The 17,538-nt window shown below is 35.9% G+C and overlaps 1 protein-coding gene across 1 annotated transcript in view; it reads right to left on the reverse strand.

Moving 5' to 3' along the window:
* Window positions 1-17,538, reverse strand: part of plxnb2a.1 (plexin b2a, tandem duplicate 1) — a 104,136-nt gene continuing 86,598 nt past the window's right edge. The window contains exons 9-37 of the mRNA XM_042722815.1: window positions 16,788-16,899; window positions 16,598-16,709; window positions 16,348-16,449; window positions 15,734-15,829; window positions 15,340-15,427; window positions 14,395-14,555; window positions 13,737-13,885; window positions 13,519-13,633; window positions 12,679-12,815; window positions 12,420-12,599; window positions 12,121-12,232; window positions 10,758-10,967; window positions 10,475-10,654; window positions 10,257-10,393; window positions 9,767-9,867; window positions 9,216-9,445; window positions 8,909-9,090; window positions 7,646-7,712; window positions 7,428-7,574; window positions 6,801-6,957; window positions 6,293-6,393; window positions 5,539-5,623; window positions 5,112-5,263; window positions 4,832-4,992; window positions 2,770-2,917; window positions 2,611-2,675; window positions 2,460-2,535; window positions 1,998-2,075; window positions 1-1,884 (exon numbers count right to left, since the gene is read on the reverse strand). Coding sequence (XP_042578749.1) covers window positions 1,780-1,884; window positions 1,998-2,075; window positions 2,460-2,535; window positions 2,611-2,675; window positions 2,770-2,917; window positions 4,832-4,992; window positions 5,112-5,263; window positions 5,539-5,623; window positions 6,293-6,393; window positions 6,801-6,957; window positions 7,428-7,574; window positions 7,646-7,712; window positions 8,909-9,090; window positions 9,216-9,445; window positions 9,767-9,867; window positions 10,257-10,393; window positions 10,475-10,654; window positions 10,758-10,967; window positions 12,121-12,232; window positions 12,420-12,599; window positions 12,679-12,815; window positions 13,519-13,633; window positions 13,737-13,885; window positions 14,395-14,555; window positions 15,340-15,427; window positions 15,734-15,829; window positions 16,348-16,449; window positions 16,598-16,709; window positions 16,788-16,899 — 3,746 coding nt within the window. The 3' untranslated portion in view covers window positions 1-1,779. The remainder of the gene's footprint in view (window positions 1,885-1,997; window positions 2,076-2,459; window positions 2,536-2,610; window positions 2,676-2,769; window positions 2,918-4,831; window positions 4,993-5,111; window positions 5,264-5,538; window positions 5,624-6,292; window positions 6,394-6,800; window positions 6,958-7,427; window positions 7,575-7,645; window positions 7,713-8,908; window positions 9,091-9,215; window positions 9,446-9,766; window positions 9,868-10,256; window positions 10,394-10,474; window positions 10,655-10,757; window positions 10,968-12,120; window positions 12,233-12,419; window positions 12,600-12,678; window positions 12,816-13,518; window positions 13,634-13,736; window positions 13,886-14,394; window positions 14,556-15,339; window positions 15,428-15,733; window positions 15,830-16,347; window positions 16,450-16,597; window positions 16,710-16,787; window positions 16,900-17,538) is intronic.

Below are 17,538 nucleotides of genomic sequence, written 5' to 3' on the forward strand. Positions count from 1 at the left end.
TAAAGTCCCTATTGCAATTTTAATGCAGACACAATCACCACACAACTGATCATTATTACTCATATTTGTAAGGCACTACCTGGTAAAGAAAGGCAAACAAGAAGCTTTACAATAAGCCATTTACACGGTCAAAGCTAGACAACACAGAAGAACTGGCAGGAAGAGCGAGAAAAAGGAGCAAAGAATATGAAATCTTGGCAGTTGGGCTATATTTACAGTTCAAAGGCATTTCCTGCTGTGTCCATCATGCTCAGAATGGCCAGTGCCAGCCTCTGATTGGCTGCAGTGCGACTTTGTCACCGCCTACCAAAGGCAACATGAGTCACACTAGTAAAGTTCGTGAAGAAACAATATACTGTTGCCACATTGTTGAGTCAGAACATACAGGTAGGAAAAGCATACCATTTACAAAAAATTCTGTTACACGACTTACCATCAGCTGCCTTACCATTATATTTTTTTTTATTCATTAAATTACACTGTAAACTAGATAATTTGATACACACAAAACAACAGAAGCGTAAGATGGTTGCGAACAGCTGCAAACAATTTATTTAAACTTTGGTAAGCTCTAAATAAAAAATATAACGTAAAAAAAAAAATTAGTACCAATAACTTGAAAGAAAACTCTATGATTTCATGATTTAATTGGCATGAGTTGTTCTCAGTCCATACTATTGCTGTTAAGGCAAAGTCACGATCATCTGTATTCCGTTCTCACATTAAAGGAAATTCATTACCATATGTGTGTGTTAAATATTTCTTAAGAAAGGCAACCAGCAATGCAAATCAAATATTGTTGATTTAAAATACAAAATCATAACTGTCATAAAATAAGGCAAGCCATGTGTCGAAGTGCATGTATATAAAAGCAAAGATGGCACAAAACATACAAACGCAACCGCTGGATCAGACACCAAAGCAAAGGGAGATAAAAGCTTCCGTGGCCTTCGTTCTGAGTGTCTGTGTGTCACGGATCAAGTGCGCTTTTTCCGTGTTTCTGAGACATGGACAGTTGCTCGACAATTATGGCCTGTTCTTTTGCACTGTGGCTAAATTAGAATTGGACTTGATGACATTTGTGTATTCAATCACCGATACAATATGCTAAAAATACTTGGGAAGGACAAAATAAGCACTGGCTCGGACGTCAGCATTACAAACACCTACACAAACCGATTAGTGGTACCACAAACTGAACCGTGAGCCAATGGCATCAAAGAACCCACAGGATGTGACATCATCACTGCACAGGAATGAGGGTGGCACGTAAAATACACAGGAAAACAAAATAGTGGGCTTTTCTACGGAAACAATAATCAATCTGTTTTGTCTAAAGCCTCTCGCAGCCTCGAGTGTAAAAATATATTGACATATAACACTATTTTAATTCATCTACACAGGAAGAATATACTGAACATCTGATTATTGGCATAGCAGAACACAAAAATAAATGCTGGGTTTTCATTGTGCAGGTGCTGATCTGAGAAGTACCATGGTATGTTTTCGCTCTCCTTGACGGTTGTGACATTCCCCTCAGGTCAGAGTATATTCTATTGGTCCCTCTGATTCAAAAGCGAAGCTGAAAGCCGTGTGGAGAGGAAGGGTCCGCAATTAGTCTGCGTTCCTCCTCGCTTTATCTTTCACTCGACGGAGCGGAGGCTCTTTCAACCAGAGTCCTCCAGAAGGGCTGTTTGTATTTTTGAGCTCATTAAATTGAGCTGTGTCTTGGATTTAGTGGCACTTCCGTCTTCTTTATTGAGTCTGGGCTCCTTGACACTAAAGATCGGTCACTTTATTCTCCAACGCGGCGGCGATCTGCTGCAGTCTGAGGGTCAGCTGTTTGCTCTGGGCGGCAGGGTCATCCTCCAATGATGAGATGATCTATGGATGGCATGATAAGAGATAGAAATTTGTACCGTTTACTTGTTGATCTCGAGAAAAAAAAAAGTGCACCAGAGTATGGAAATGGCTGTTGTTCAACACACAACTCTTACCCCATCGTAGTACTTGCTGGCATACTGGTAAAGCTGGTGCAATAAAGAACCTGGTATACAAAACATATCTATAAGACACTAGAAAAATAAAAAATAAATAAACTTGCTTTGTACAAAAACATGCATGAAACAAAATAAAATACAATACGATAAAAATATAACAAAAAATGAAATGATAAAAAACAAATCAAAATACAAATTACATAAAATAAAATACATGACAAAATATAAAAGAGAAAATGACATAAAATCTTAAAAACTACTGAAATTAAATAGAAATGACAAAAATAAAACAAATAAAATAAAATAAAATGACATTAAATAAAATAAAAAATAAACATGAAAAAATTTAAAAACAACAAAAATTGGAATATAATAAAATAAGATAAAAATGATAAAAAAATAAACACCAGATAAAATACAAATGACATGAAAAATAAAATAAATAATGCATAAACTTACACGTGAAACTTCTGCAAGGTGTGTGTTCATGTCTTGGTCACTGACTGGAACCATCTGACGGATGCCTCTGTAATAACTGAAGAGCACAGAGAACATGTGATGTGAACTGTGATTACACATGTACCAACTGATGAACTGAACAGAAACCTACTCATCAACCATCTTCTTGTAAGTGGAGATCTCCTTTGCATAAAGCAGTTTGTTGCTGGGGGACTCCTGTGAAGGTGGGATCAAGAGAGGGAACATGAGACAGAAAGTCGAGATGAAATGATAGGATTGATAAACTACACCTTCAACCCTTGCTGCTCACCCGGGTAAGTTTGTGCTCAGTCTTGGTGCAGGCGTCCATGAAGGTCTGAGCGATGACGGACAGAGAGGCGTCCACCACTTCAGTCACATGAACGTCAAAGATGAAGTGAGGGTTTTTCAAAATGTTTACCCAGAACCGGAGAGGCAGACTGAAGAAACAAATACAAAGATCCACATAAAAAAAAAAACAAAAAAAAAAAAAACAAACAAAAATAATAAAAAACATATAAAATAAAATAGAATTGTTAGTTTTAACATTTATAGGGGGAATTCCCCAAAATTCCAAAAAAAAAAAAAAGTTTATACAAATAATATATCAAAAATATAACTACATAAATGGAAATTGTTTGAAGGACAGTCTGCCATTCATTTCTTCAAATAACATTATTTTAAGATACTCAGGGAAAAAATAGTCAGTAACACTAAAGGCGAAATGAAAACCCAAGGCACAATTCTACAAATCCAAATTATACAAATTCAAACTAATAAACAAAGCACAAAGTACCAATCAATTTAGCTTGATGAAGGAAACCACAACAAACCCTCTACAGAATAGAAATGTCATTTTATTTTGTTTAAAGGAACATAATAGCTTTATCTTCATTCCTCAAGAGCGGTTTTTAATCCCTTGATCTAATGCCTGTATCAGCATCTCCTCATTCAATCACAGAAAATCATTTTTCAGAAGAATGTCTCTCAGAGTTTGGAGTGAGATTTTAATATAACAACGTCCCAACGGCCCTTATGTGAAATGAGCTGTGTGCGATCCATACAGAGTCAATACAAGAGTCCCGTTGGCCTTGACTCAGAAAAAAACTACTCGAAAACAAATCTAACCATTTTTCGTGACTTACCCAACAGTCACGGTTCTTCTGCAAAACAATAGCAAGAGGGGTAATTTAATAATTTAATGGGCCACTGATGGCAGTGGATTAGAGGGGAGATGTGAAAGAGAAGTGTGCACTTCAAGTGCACTGATGCAGACTTCACCTGTCAATCTCTCTGCTCATCGAACAAGACACACTGTGAATATTTTATCAGGGCTCAACAAAGCCTGCATAATTTAATCTGCTAAGTTAAAAAGAGCTTGGAGCATTTCCCTTCAGAGTTTTCAAATCTCTGCTGCACAGGACGGTTTATTATTATTGGTGTGAGAACTGTGAAGTTGTGGTTAGATGCTGTATATGTGAACAAGCACCTAGTTATAAATAGATACTTACTGTAGGCCTTACTGTACTTACTGTAAATTAGAATTTGTCCCAAAAGTTAGAAACTGTTTTAATTCAATTAATTCAATATGAAAGTTAACGTTTTAAATTGCAAGAGCTCATGGGTCAAACCAGCATAATATATTTACAAAAAGTTATTACTATTAAATACAATACAATACAATATAATAAACATAAAACAAAAAAAATATTTATTGTATATAATAATATACAATATACATTTTATAATATAATACAATACAATACAATACAATATAATACCCAGTAAATTTACAAAAATATATTTATTTACTATTTAACTTCTCAAAATAATAAAATACAAAAAAAAATAAAATAAAATAATATATATTTTAATTAAATATATTTATTTACTATTTAACTTCTCAAAATAATATAATATAATATAATATAATATAATATAATAAGCAGCAAATGAACTTTTTAGGCATTTTTTTTTTAAAAAGTATTTGCGTTTTTTCCCATACAATGAAAGTCAAAATAATAATAAAATGTAACTATTATATTAAAAATGTAAATAATATATTTATAATACTATACAATAATATACATTTATTTTTTTTAATAATGTTAATATAATATATTTTAACCTGAATAATATAATATAATATAATATATATAATATAATATAATATAATATAATATAATATAATATAAAAAAAAAAAAAATAGTCTAATGTTGTTTCATACTTCACTGAATTTCATTGTATAAAAAAAAAAAAAAAAAATGTTTTTCAGAACCGTTATATTTTTTTTTTTTTTTTGAGAACTGTCCCTTTAAATGAATGTTTTTCAGAACCGCTAAGTGTTTCATACCTGTTGGTCTTCCATATGTGGATGGTCTCATCATCAACATTGTCATGTTTCTGTGCTTGTTCGTCCAGGAAGTCAAAGAAATACTTGACAGCAGGAGGAACCACAGTCCCAGAACACAACACACTGCGGAAGAAATCATCCACAAACTGCTGCAGCGTGCCCTGTAACACAAGTACATCACAGTACATCACTTTCTAATTCATGTTCCAATTCAATTCACATCTACATGTGAATGAAGACAAACATTTAAATGTACAATCAAAAGTTCAGTCTAACCCACCTTCATAGAGAGGAGTCTGGTCAGGTAGATCTCAGTGATGGCTTTCGTCGTGGCCTTGTCTTTCATACTTCCTCTCTTTGATTTCACTTCATCCAGCTCATCTGCCGGTCTCACCAGGTGAAATACTTTATCGTCCTCCAGTAAAGCATTTCCTGTTTATTACAAAACAAGCACATTTGAAGGACTGATTGCTCTCCCTGCTTGGAGAACAGTTATTTTAGATGTACTTGAGCAGCCCAGTAGTTTGGGTTCAGTTCTAGTTCACTGTTCATTTAGTGCGCCAGCAGATTTCAGTCATTCTGTGTTTTTCCATCATTAAGGACTGTCAATATGTTTAGACTATTAAGGGGGGGGATCAATAAGAAGCAATGCACTGCTGTCATTAAAATACAACTGGATGAGTAGTTTAAAACTGTAAGTCACTAACTTTCTTCATGGTTGTCTTGGTTCTGGTCGAAAGACTGCTGGGTGTGCAGAACTCGGGACAAGACCAGGATGGCACCATCTCTCACCTAATGCACACAAACAAAAAATATAACACAGAAGATATTCATTTTAATTAAACAAGAAATAATATGACATCACACAAAATGAAAAAAACATTTTTATATGTACTATACCCTCCCCCCAAAATAAAAATAATAATAATAAATAAAAATCTGTGATGGAATAACATAAAATGTTTATACAAATACAAAATAGTGTGGGCACAAAAAAAGTAAAATATTAGTAAAAACTGACAGGCTTGTTAAAGACCAGATGAAAACCCAAGGTGAATTGGTTTCCGTATAACTCAAAATGGTGTAAATTATACTTAATATTACATTGTTTATATGAATTTCTTCTTTCTAAATAATTAATTGACTCTGAAATCCAAGTCTACTTGTCAAATTAAGGACAGACTACAAATTAACAAAATAAAACAATAAAAATTAAGCACTGAGTACCAGTCACTATAAACTAAAAAACAAAGAAATAAATCTCAGTGATGAAATAAAATAAATGCATTAACTATATGTTTTAATCAAAATCATCAAAATCAAATAATTTTAAGTAACTGACAGTAGTAGCACGATAAAATATGCTCTTCAAGACAATATTAATCAGTGAGAAACATAAAATGCAATAACTTTTCAATACACTGTGAGTGTTTATTCATGTGTGATAATGCAAACACTCACATTGTAATGGGCAAGTGTGTTCATTCGTTTCCACCTTCCCTCTTTCTGCGATGTCAAATCCAGATCGGACAGGATCTGCCCTGTGGAGCCAGGGCGCCACTCTGTGGAAAGAAAAGGTATGTCTTACAAACTTGGCACGTATTACACTTGACAACCTGAGGAGAAGAAAATCCTTGGCTAGTTTTACACCCTACACTCCTTCTTTTAACCAGATTCATCTGTCTGATGGATGATGCGAGACATCGGCTTTAACAATTCAGCACATTTAGAAGAACAACTCATTAAGAACTGCAGGAGTGCAGACCGACATGCACAAGATCCCACCATTAATCAAACCGCTATCTGTTCAGAAGCGAGTCTTCCTCTAAATGCATTAAATTCATAACAAAGTTAATAAAGAGAGCTATTTATGCGTGTTACTTTCATAAAGTTGGAAGCTTTTGGAAATGCTCCTGCCGTAATAAATCAAAAGTGCCGGGTGGTATGGAAAATTAGTTCTAAGTCTTACCGAGTGCGACGCTGTCCACCGTGGGTCTCTGGGAGTATGGCAGGTTCTTGTACACCTGCTCGATGATCTTCTCCTTCACTTGAGAGATGGTGTCGCAGTTCAGGACTTTGACAGGGGTCACATCGGGACCCTCGCCATGAACCAACACCTGTAAGGTCTAGAGAGTTCAAACAGGCTTTAGTCCACTGGTCTACTGTTACCATCAACTGCACAAAGATCAGCACATCAAATAAACAATTAGACCGGGAATCACCAATTCCAAGTCAATTACTTGGGCGTAAATCTAGGTTGAATGGGAAATCTGCTAACAAAATAAGAGTGTGTTTATTTGTTATCTGAGATCTCATGAATCGTTTTCTGCAGAGTGGTTTCCTCCAGCGGATAATGGCTGTGCAGTCCCTGAGGAGCAGTGTTACGCTCGTGAATGAGATTACAGACTCAGTGCTAGCCAATGAAATGGTGTTAGGAGGGCAAAGATGGACACACGAACACGTCTCCATTTTCCTGATTCTGTTTTAACAAGCTTTCACTTTAACGGGTCCATTTTTGGCAAGGAAACCATCTTTGTACAGACATGCCACACACTTAAAAAACAAGTCCAGATGCTAAAATATGTCCAGTACTCACCAAATCAGAGTACTCAACATCATCTCCCAGAAGTCCAGTGTCGTTCAGAGTGTACTTGGCTTTCTTCATCTTGGCATCAACTGGACCTTTTTCCACCTGGTGTTTAATGGCCTTAAAGAGCTTATAGAGCGGCTCCCCAGCTGAGTCCTGTGAAAAACACATTAGACTTTACAGCTAGAAATTTTTTTTGCAATTCTATTCATAGCATAACTGCTCACCTTCAGGAACTGGTAGAGACATATGGACATCCAGTTACACAACATCCTCTCTACAACAGTCTCGGACCTAAACAGGAAACACAGGCCGAAAATATCATTTGTCAGTACAGGCAATACCTTAAAAAATGGGTTTAACTAACTATTGTCTTGCGTCCTGATAAATTACAATCTTCATTTGAAAATTTCAGTGGCGGCACTAAACCACAAAACTTTCTATGGACTCATCAAGAAAAACAAAAAAAAAAATACAAATGAAATAAGACAAAATAAATTAAAATCAAATCAACTAAAATACACCAAAATAAATCTAAATCAAATCAAATTAAAACAGGAATCAAAATGAAATAAGAGCTTATGAATTAAAATTAAATTGAATTAGGAACTATCTGCTAAACTTTAGTATTAATTAATTCAATTTAATTTCAGTAACTAAAGTATTCTGAATGGTTTCAGCAATAGCCATGCTGTTTCTAGGGTGTTTAGTGAGGTTGTAATGTGGTTGTTTATTAGCATAAAGCAAAAGGGTCAAGTCTATAATATTTTGGTTCAAAGGCCAGGAATTATTCATTTTTCTATCAACTGCTGAGAAACTTTTAAAGTATGACTGCATGGAAATATTAAAGGGGACACTAGATGCATAATTCACTTTCAAATGGTGTTTGCATATAAATGTATCTCAGCAGTATGTAGACACAACCACCCTTCAATGATAAAAATCCATTCACTACTTTTTTTTTAATTCCAAAAAACCTAAACTCTTAATTATCAAGCCTTATTGATTTTCTGAGCAAAATGATGTCATACTGTTTGTTTAGGCCCCGCCCACAACTGCTATTAGCATATTTCCACCCTCAGCTAGTTGTATGTTGTCGGCTATTTTCTTTGCGCTTGAGCAGCTGTAGCGACAACAATCTCTCGTAAGCAATGCAGGTGTTTTGTTGTTGGATGTAAAAGTGAAACAAATCATAGTTTTGTTTTTTATGGTAATGCTCCACCAAGTACACAAAAAACAGAAGAGAGGGGTGGAGTGAGCAGTAGCTCATTATCATTTAAAGAGACATGCACCGAAATGGGTCACTGTTAACAGCTGGTTTTTAAAAAGATAAAAAAACTTGTTTTACACAACCACTGAGGAAGTATTTTGCAGACATTTCATGAAGACTCTAAAGAATCAAACCAACTTGTTGAAAATGGGTTTCCAATGTCTCCTTTAAAGCTAAGTATGAGCAACAATAATAGTGAATAATGTGAATTTGTTCTGACCTGCGGAGCATGAGTTTAGGGTTCTTGCTGTGGATGTATTCATCCATCAGCTCCAGCAGGAGGGTTCTCATAATGTCTGTGTAGTACTCCAGCTTTCCATGGAGCGCCACCGTCAACAAGGAAGCAAAGTAAACCTTATTCCTGGCATTGAACTCTTGCCTGCCCTCCAGGGTACGAATGAACTAAATCACAAAGACATGAGCACATAAGTCAGCTTATACAGTACATCAAATCCAGTAGTATCAAGATATGCCTACAGAGTGAACTCATCCGGTCGGAGACTGGAAAATGACGTTAAGGGTCTCACATTGATGAGGAAGGTTTTGCTGTTCAGGAGATTGGAGAACTGGTTGAGTGCCTGGTCTACAATGGCTCTGCGGGCTTCTGGGATGTCCAGCTTGCCAGTGATCATGACATCATTGGCTCCATCTTCGGAGGGCAGGAAGAAAACGCGGTTGGTGTAGTTCTTGTAGTCCAGGAATGGGATTCGAGCTTCATTCAGATCACTAGTGTGGTCCTCCATCTCTATCATAAGATCTAAGAAACACAGACAGTGAAGTGTAATATATAAGCTGAAGCTTTCAGAATAACAAAACAAAACACAAGGAATCTGTCTTAGTGACAGGAGCTGCCAGTGCAGAAACAAAAGGTACAGACATAGTAGAGACACACTTCATCCTCGTTCTTCTAACAGATTATCAAGAAAGCAAATATCAGCTGACGTGACCAGCAACAAACAAATAAAAATACCAGGAAATGACCTGTAATCAATAGTTTATGTTCATCCCATCATGACAGAAAGTCTCATTAAATTTTTGTACAAGATGATAAACTATTCGAGAAGCAGGAATGACTCACCTGTGAACTCTTTTTTACAGCGATCACGGACGCTCTCCTCTAAATTGGCAAGCTGATTTTTGATTTTCTCGTACTCTCGTTCTGCCTGCTGGCTTTTCCTCCTGCACACATACAAACACAAACATTATTTTTTATTTTCTTAAATCTAATTTACTGCTTATAATTGAATTAAATAAAATGCCTCTTTTAGAGAGGAGTGGAAATCTAGATAATAGGTTTATTTGCGGTTTAATTTGTTTTGATATTTTTTTTAATTTACTGACTAGTCAACTAATTATGTGCTGACTTCAATAATAAAATAAAAAAGTTTTTTTTTTTTTAATGTTAGAGAGAGAGGACAGGAAATGATAGATAGAAGTGGAGGGAATGAGAACATATTGGAAAAAAAATTGAGCAATATGCCTGATGCGCTACTCACTAGACCACAGGTTTGAAATCCAAGTTATTAAGTTCACATTATTACAGTCTGCTGCACTCAGAGGTTTGTTACCTGTAGCAATAGATTGACACTGCAATGAAGAGGACCATGGGAATGAGGACAGCAGGAATGATGATGTAAAGAGGAACCTCGTATTTCCTCTCAAAGCGAACAGAGCCGACATTCCACTCTCCGTTTCCGAATATGATTTAAAAAGACAAGAAATATTAAACGCAGGGTAACTTGGGGAGAATAAGTGTGATTAAAGCTTGTGTAAAGCAATTTCTAACCGTCAGCTCCATAGCCTCTGAGCTGGTGTCTCTGCGATGGCGTCTGGAGGTGGATTTAGGAGGGCTGGAGGGGGCCACGAGGAACAGCTTATCGTCCTCCAGGATTGTCACCGGGCATAACACATCACCCACAAACGCTTGGGCCTCTTTGGCAGTCATGGCTTTGGAAAAACCTTTACCCTGCATCACAGAAAAGCAATGAAGCAATTACTGAAACCAAAGTCCCTTTAAGGCATATTTTTCTAAGAGGCATGCAAAATCTGTCGTTAACAAAAATACTTGCATTAACGTTGATGATGCTGTTTTCCGTGATGGCTTTATCGGTCAAAGGAACGAACGAGGGGTCTTGATGATAAATGAACTCTGTCAAGTTCTCCACCAAGTTGTCCATCTGGATGATCGTTCTTAAGGACTGGTTTATGTATGTCTTGTTCACAATGGGAGAGAGGAACTCCAGTACGCTCTCGTTCTTGAAACTAAATTCTTGGAAGAACTGTAGGAAAGAAAACAAGTCAGTTTTTCTCTGCATAAAACATATTTTAACAAACGTCTGAGCACTAAAAAAGAAATAAGACAGCAGGATGTCAGCTGCGTGATGAATGTTGCTTATTAACATAAAGAGACGGGAGATGGAGGAAAGGAAATATTAGGTAAATGCAGACAGAAGAGAAGAGAGAGAGGAAACTCCTCAGCTTGAAACTGAGCAATGGGTTGAGACAGCCAGACCATTTGATAAAAAAAGAAATTAAATAAAAATGAAATGCTGACATTTCTTAAAAGCCAATCAATAACATCTGACAGAACAAAAATAAGGAAACCTGAAGATTTAAAATGAAAGGACAAGCAACACTGAGCAAAAAAGCTTTCAATAAATAATAACTTACATTTCAACCTTCTCAAAGTTATTGTATGGCTTCAAAATATTGAGCACAATTTGTTTTGGCTACATTTATGGTGCTTTTTTAAAACTCATTATAAAGCCTGTGGTCACTAGGAACTAAAAAAAATATGCGTTTGCTTTTTGAGTTCCATGAACAAATAACAACAAGTCAGTGTTAGTTTAGTATTAATTTTAAACTATCAGAGTAGTTATTAATATTTTAAATTTTTTATATATATTTACATTTTACACTTAATTTTTATTAAATCTACAATTTTAATACGATTTTTACAATTTTAATAGTTTTATATTTCTATTTATCTCTATTTAGCATTATTATATTTTTATGTAAGTTTCAGTTTTAAGAATTTTAGTACTTAAACTTATTTTATTTTAAAATATTTGAGTTGTCGTGCCAAAATGTTACATTTTAAATGTTTTTTTTTTTTCTTTTAAGTTTTATCTCATATCAATATTTACATTTAGATTTTATTTTAGATTAATTTCACTTAACAAAAAATATGTGTAATCTTTTTAATTTTAGTTAGCAAAAACAATACAGCATCAAGCAGGTTTGTATGACAAAGAGGTGAGTAAATTCTAAACAAAGATTTCTAAACTTTGATTTTTCACTTTTAGGTGAACTATCACTTATAGGGAAAAAAATGAGTGTCTTCACTTCAAATCTCAGTCTTGTTTATTGTAAGGGACCATTGACTTTACCACAGATGGTCCCAAAAATGATCATTACAAACTTTACACGCACCTCTACATTGCTAGACTTGTGACTGAACTCGTCAGAAGAGGGCAGCACTCGCATGGTGGCTCGCTGCACCTGATCAAATCCAGATCCCGTCACTACGATCTTACGACCTCCGCTGAAAACACACAAACATGCACACAGACATACGCTTATGTACACAGCCATGTATTTTCACCCCTGAACCTTGAAATACATGTTTATACGTCTTAATTGTGATCAGATTTTCAAAGCCATGGCATTTAAAATCTGAAAGGCCCAATAGTGAGGCTGTATATGTGAGCGAGGCTTAAAAACAGACTTACCAAACAAAGCTGTCCCGTGGGGCGTAATCTGTAACTTTGGGATTGGCTGAGTATTCGAATCCACTGACTTCTTTGGACGTGACCTTGCCATACTTTACAGTAACGAGCGACCCATCAGAAGGAATCTTCTGTCCATTATATGGGCCTGTCATGCAGGTTATCTCCTTGCCAAATGTCAACCTGCATGTTTAAAAACAAAGACATGATCAGAATTGGACTAAGATAAATCAAATCTGCTATATTTTTCCTTGTAACTCACACTTCACATGGCTCTCTCTCTACTGTGATGCTGATGTCATCTTTGCTAGCTGTGTCTAGGTTTTCTCCCGTGATAGTGATGACGGTTCCTCCAGCGGCTGGGCCTTTAGAGGGGGACACAGCCTTCGGGACAGGGTCCTGAGAGAGAGAGAAAGAGAGAGAGAGAAATCTTCTGTTAACATTTGCTCACCCACAGCTCCAATAATCGCTCCTTTTTCTACATCAGTCTAGCTTTATAAAATATTAATAAGGCTAGGCTCACACAGTCAGTAGAATAAAACATAAAATTAATGTCTGAAAAAATAAAATAAAATAACCTACACATACACTACCATTCAGAGTTTGGGCTTAGTAAGATTTTTAAAGATTTCTGAAAGATGATGTGACACTGAAGGCTGGAATAACGGCTGCTGAAAATCCAGCTTTGTATTCACAGAAATAAATTACATTTACGAAAAAAAATCATAAAATATGAACAATTATATTAAATTGTAATATTATTTTATTAAATAAATGCAACTTGGGAGAACATAACAGACTTAAAAATTCAAAAATACTGTATTAATTCCAAACTTGCGTCAAATAAAAATGGTCTATCCATTTGACTTTGAAAATGTGACTAACAAAAGAAAAAGTCCAAAAACAATCAAGATGATCAACCATCCTCACTAGATCCATTTTGCTGGTTGACATCATGACAACTGACCAGAAACAAATACTGGATCAGCAAGGCAATCTAAGCTGTTTGTTTCGATACTTCAATCATTTAGAAATGTACACAGAAAAAGGCATAGAGGATACTAAACAGCCACAAAGGTTTCATCATAGACCAAGCAGTTACCCTGTAAGTGAAATTCAAGACTGACTGTCCTTTTCCCCCTCCTTCCACCTCCACTTCCACTGACCCGGATTTGTTCAGCTCTTTTGAGGATAAAGACCCGATCTCACACACAACACTGAAAAAACATGGGTAGAACAGAATGATAAACTAAACAGCTTTTTCTAACATACTTGTTTTCTAACATTACACAACATACTCATTCTAACATCATGCTGTACCTGGTACTGACGGAGTATCTCTCCGGCTGATGAGTACAAGGCACTCCAGCTACGGTGATTCTCTTAATGTCCTCCTGCTTGATGCCCAAGTTAGAGCCTTTTATTGTGACAGAGATCTGTCCATTCAACGGTCCATACCGGGGAACAATCTGGAATGAAAGCAGAATAGCACAGTTAAAAAAAGCCTATAATACTCAAAACCATAAACTACAGTGTTACAAAGATCACCCATAAACATTGTGCCCTTGAGTGATCCAGCTGCTTTGGAGAAAATCATTTGCCAGATGACAAATAATAAAATACCATCAGGCGCAGGCGGTGCGATCATTAGAGTCTCAGATGGATTCAACAAAACACTAGAGTGAGAGACTGAGTTTGTGCCTACCAGCGCAGCCATCTATATATCATTTAGGCATGAAAAATGTAGAAGAGGATGAAAAGAAATGGTGTTTTCTAAAGAAGATGAAGAGTAGAAATTTATGAACTGCATTTTAACCGGGAATAGCAAGATTAGTAATGGCTGACGTCATGCAAATGAGATATTCTTGGATGCATTTTGAGGTTATCTTGAAGAGTGACTGAATTTAGTGTTAGTAACGTTTAAAATAATGTTGAGTGACAGAATTGAGAAAAGAAAGACAAGAAGAATGGTCCTCACGTCAGTGATCTTAGGAGGAGGACACTGGTTCAGCTCCTGGGTGCACAGGGCTCTGTAGACGCAGGATTTTGTTGTGCCGCACCACACGCAGTTATACTTCTTATCAGCGTTCTTACACAAACTGCAGTCCTCACGTCTAACCGAGCAGTTGTAGAGCACCACTGAGTAGAAAAATGGAGGAAAACAAAGCAATTCATAGAACTGACACTGAATTCATTGTCTTTAAAAAAATATACTTCAAAACTACAAATAAAACTCTTCTAGGTTTTTTGTTTTGTAGAGAAATAAACATTTCATTAAACACTGCTGTTGATCACTATGTTTTTTGGAAATTATGAGTTATGCAAATTAGGCTGTTTATTCTTGTATGTGGTGATTTATTAGTCACATTTAGCACAAGGATTTTTGATGCTCATTGTTTTTGTGGCAGATAAACACCACTCAGAATATGCAGGCTGGTAGTCATATTTTAAAAGACACTGGCTTTAATGTTATGTAGATATCTGCTGTACATTTACAGTAGTTAATACCTTGCAGAATGAATTAGCATAGCTTAAAGGGATAGTTCATGTTGAGCAGATGAGCACTTACAAAATGAAATCTTCCTGTTAAAAAATGCACATAAAATGGACACCTGTTTGACAAAAATGTGCATTTATGTAGTTAAAGGGATAGTTCACCCCCACATGAAAACTTTTTTATTTTCAAAAATGCAATTTTCAAAGTCCTCATCTGCTAAACATGTCTAAAACATTCCTAGTTGGATACAAAAACAAGATTGCAAAGATCAGTCTCAAAGATGCCAATGATATATAACATATGCTAATCTGCTTATTTTATAAGAGGTTTATCAGATGTTCATACACAACCTTGCCATATCTTGACAATCCACATGTTTACTGCAGCTTCTCTGAGCTATGATGATGAAAATTCATTGAAATGTACCTCTGAGGGTGCTGTCAATCTTCCTGTCCGTGAGTTTATCTTTTATGTAGAACGTCACATTCACCTCTGGCTCTTTGTCATATTCAAACTGGCATAAAAACAGTAGAAAGGTGTAGTTTAAGACACAGATACAGGCAAACACATCACTGCATCTGGAACAACTGTGCGCCGCAGCAAATTCTCCACTGCCAACATGATGTCTTTGTGAACCCGATCACTATGTGTTTGTTACGCCCACATAGGACTGAGCCCTACACACACGTGCAGCTCAGTAGCTGTGAATGCCATATTGGCTGCTGCTCAAACTCCAGAAACAAATCGATGTGTGAACAGAGAAGAAGTAGAAAGTGAGGGAGACATAATAGGAGGAGGAATACGAGTGGAGCGTACTGACCTCATATCCCTCAAAACTGTACTTTGACCCATCAGCCTTCACAGTCACCTCGCCCACCTGTTTCATGAGCTCGGTGCCGATCTGAAAGGTTCTGCCCTGAGAGACATGAAGAAAGAGTATTGCTGTTTATGCAGACTCTAAAAACATTAAGTAAATATATTTCTATATTGCTTCATTATTGCTCTCTGAAATATTTTATTCTGATTGCTCAGTGGTTATGGTTCTGTGATAAATTATGTAGTTATTGCTAGTAATATATGACGTGATATAAAATAAATCAGACATAATAATTCAAAAAGAAACAAGGACATAGAAATAAGACAAAAATATGGAAATTTCTTAACAGTACAACAACCCCTATTTATAAAAGCTTTTTAGAGAGTCAAATAATTTAATCAATTTCTCACATAAATTTATGCACAGTATTTATTTAATAAGCATAATGCAATAACGTCCAACTGATTATACATTATTCTTTACATATCTAAAAAAATATTAAATACATAAAAATCTTCAAGAAAACCTCAGGATATTCCCTGCATACATTGTATACACTAGTATACTAAAAATAACAACCACACTATGTACAATAATAAGTAATGCATGTATTTTACCATATAATTCTCCAAATTTTTGCCCTGAAATTGGATGGGGATTTTTCTTCCAACAGGAATAAGCAGAGGTTCCGGGATCTCAAACTGAGGACACCTGGCATCCTGCAAGAACCATGAAAAAAAATAAATAAATCAAATAAAACTGTTATTAGTCCTGTCTTGTCACCAAAAGACGATCTCTCACCATATATTAAAGCACAAACAGGCATATTAATTTATATATGCATACACTCTTCCTAACATGACTCACCTCCATGTGTTGTATGATATGATCACCCTTGACAGTGTCATCTCTATCACTGCATGTGTGATCCTGACTGTTCCACTGGCAGCCCCACTTACTAGTCACACATGCAATACATCTGCAGGACACAATAGCAGCCAGTCAAAAGATTAATCCAAAGAAATGCTGTATGGAAGACACATTGCCTGATACTCACGGTGTATTCTCCGATCTCTTCACCACTTCTGCACAGTTGTAAAACTCAAACGCACTAGATGCCACTTCAATGATGTCATTTACCGTGATCTTCACGTGCACTGCCACAAAATCTACACACATGCATATGAGAATCATATGAGCTTTTAGGTAGTAGTAATTCATATAGCGAGTTCTGAAATTCTAGAGCTCAAGGTACTAGATACACCAAGGTCATGGGTTCGATTCCCAAAGAAAGCACAACCTGAGATGAGCTTTTGTAACTACAGAATAATTGCAAATGGGAATCATATAAGCTTTTATGCAGGAGTATTTAATAGGCCAATTTTAACTTTTTAGAGCTCAAAAGGTACTAGATACACCAAGGTCATGGGTTCAATTCCCAAAGAAAGCATGACCTGATAAAAGATTTTGTAACTCTGGAATCATGGGAAATAGGAATCATATCAGCTTTTAGGCAAGATCATTTCATACAACCAATTTTGAATTTCTAGAGCTCAAGAGGTGCTAGGTACGCCAAGGTCATGGGTTTGATTCCCCAGAAAATCATGACTTGATAAAACTTCTGTAACTCTAGAATCTTGTGAAATGGGAATCATATCAGCTTTTAGGCAGGAAAATTTCATATGAACAATTCTGAATTTCTAGAACTCAATAGATGCTAGATACGCCAAGGTTGTGGGTTTGAATCCCAAGGAAAGGAGGACCTGATAAAAGTTTTATGTAATGCTAGAATCAATAAGTTAAACTTC

Source organism: Cyprinus carpio, chromosome B4 (genome assembly GCF_018340385.1).
Source record: "Cyprinus carpio isolate SPL01 chromosome B4, ASM1834038v1, whole genome shotgun sequence".
NCBI classification, from domain to species: Eukaryota; Metazoa; Chordata; class Actinopteri; order Cypriniformes; family Cyprinidae; genus Cyprinus; species Cyprinus carpio.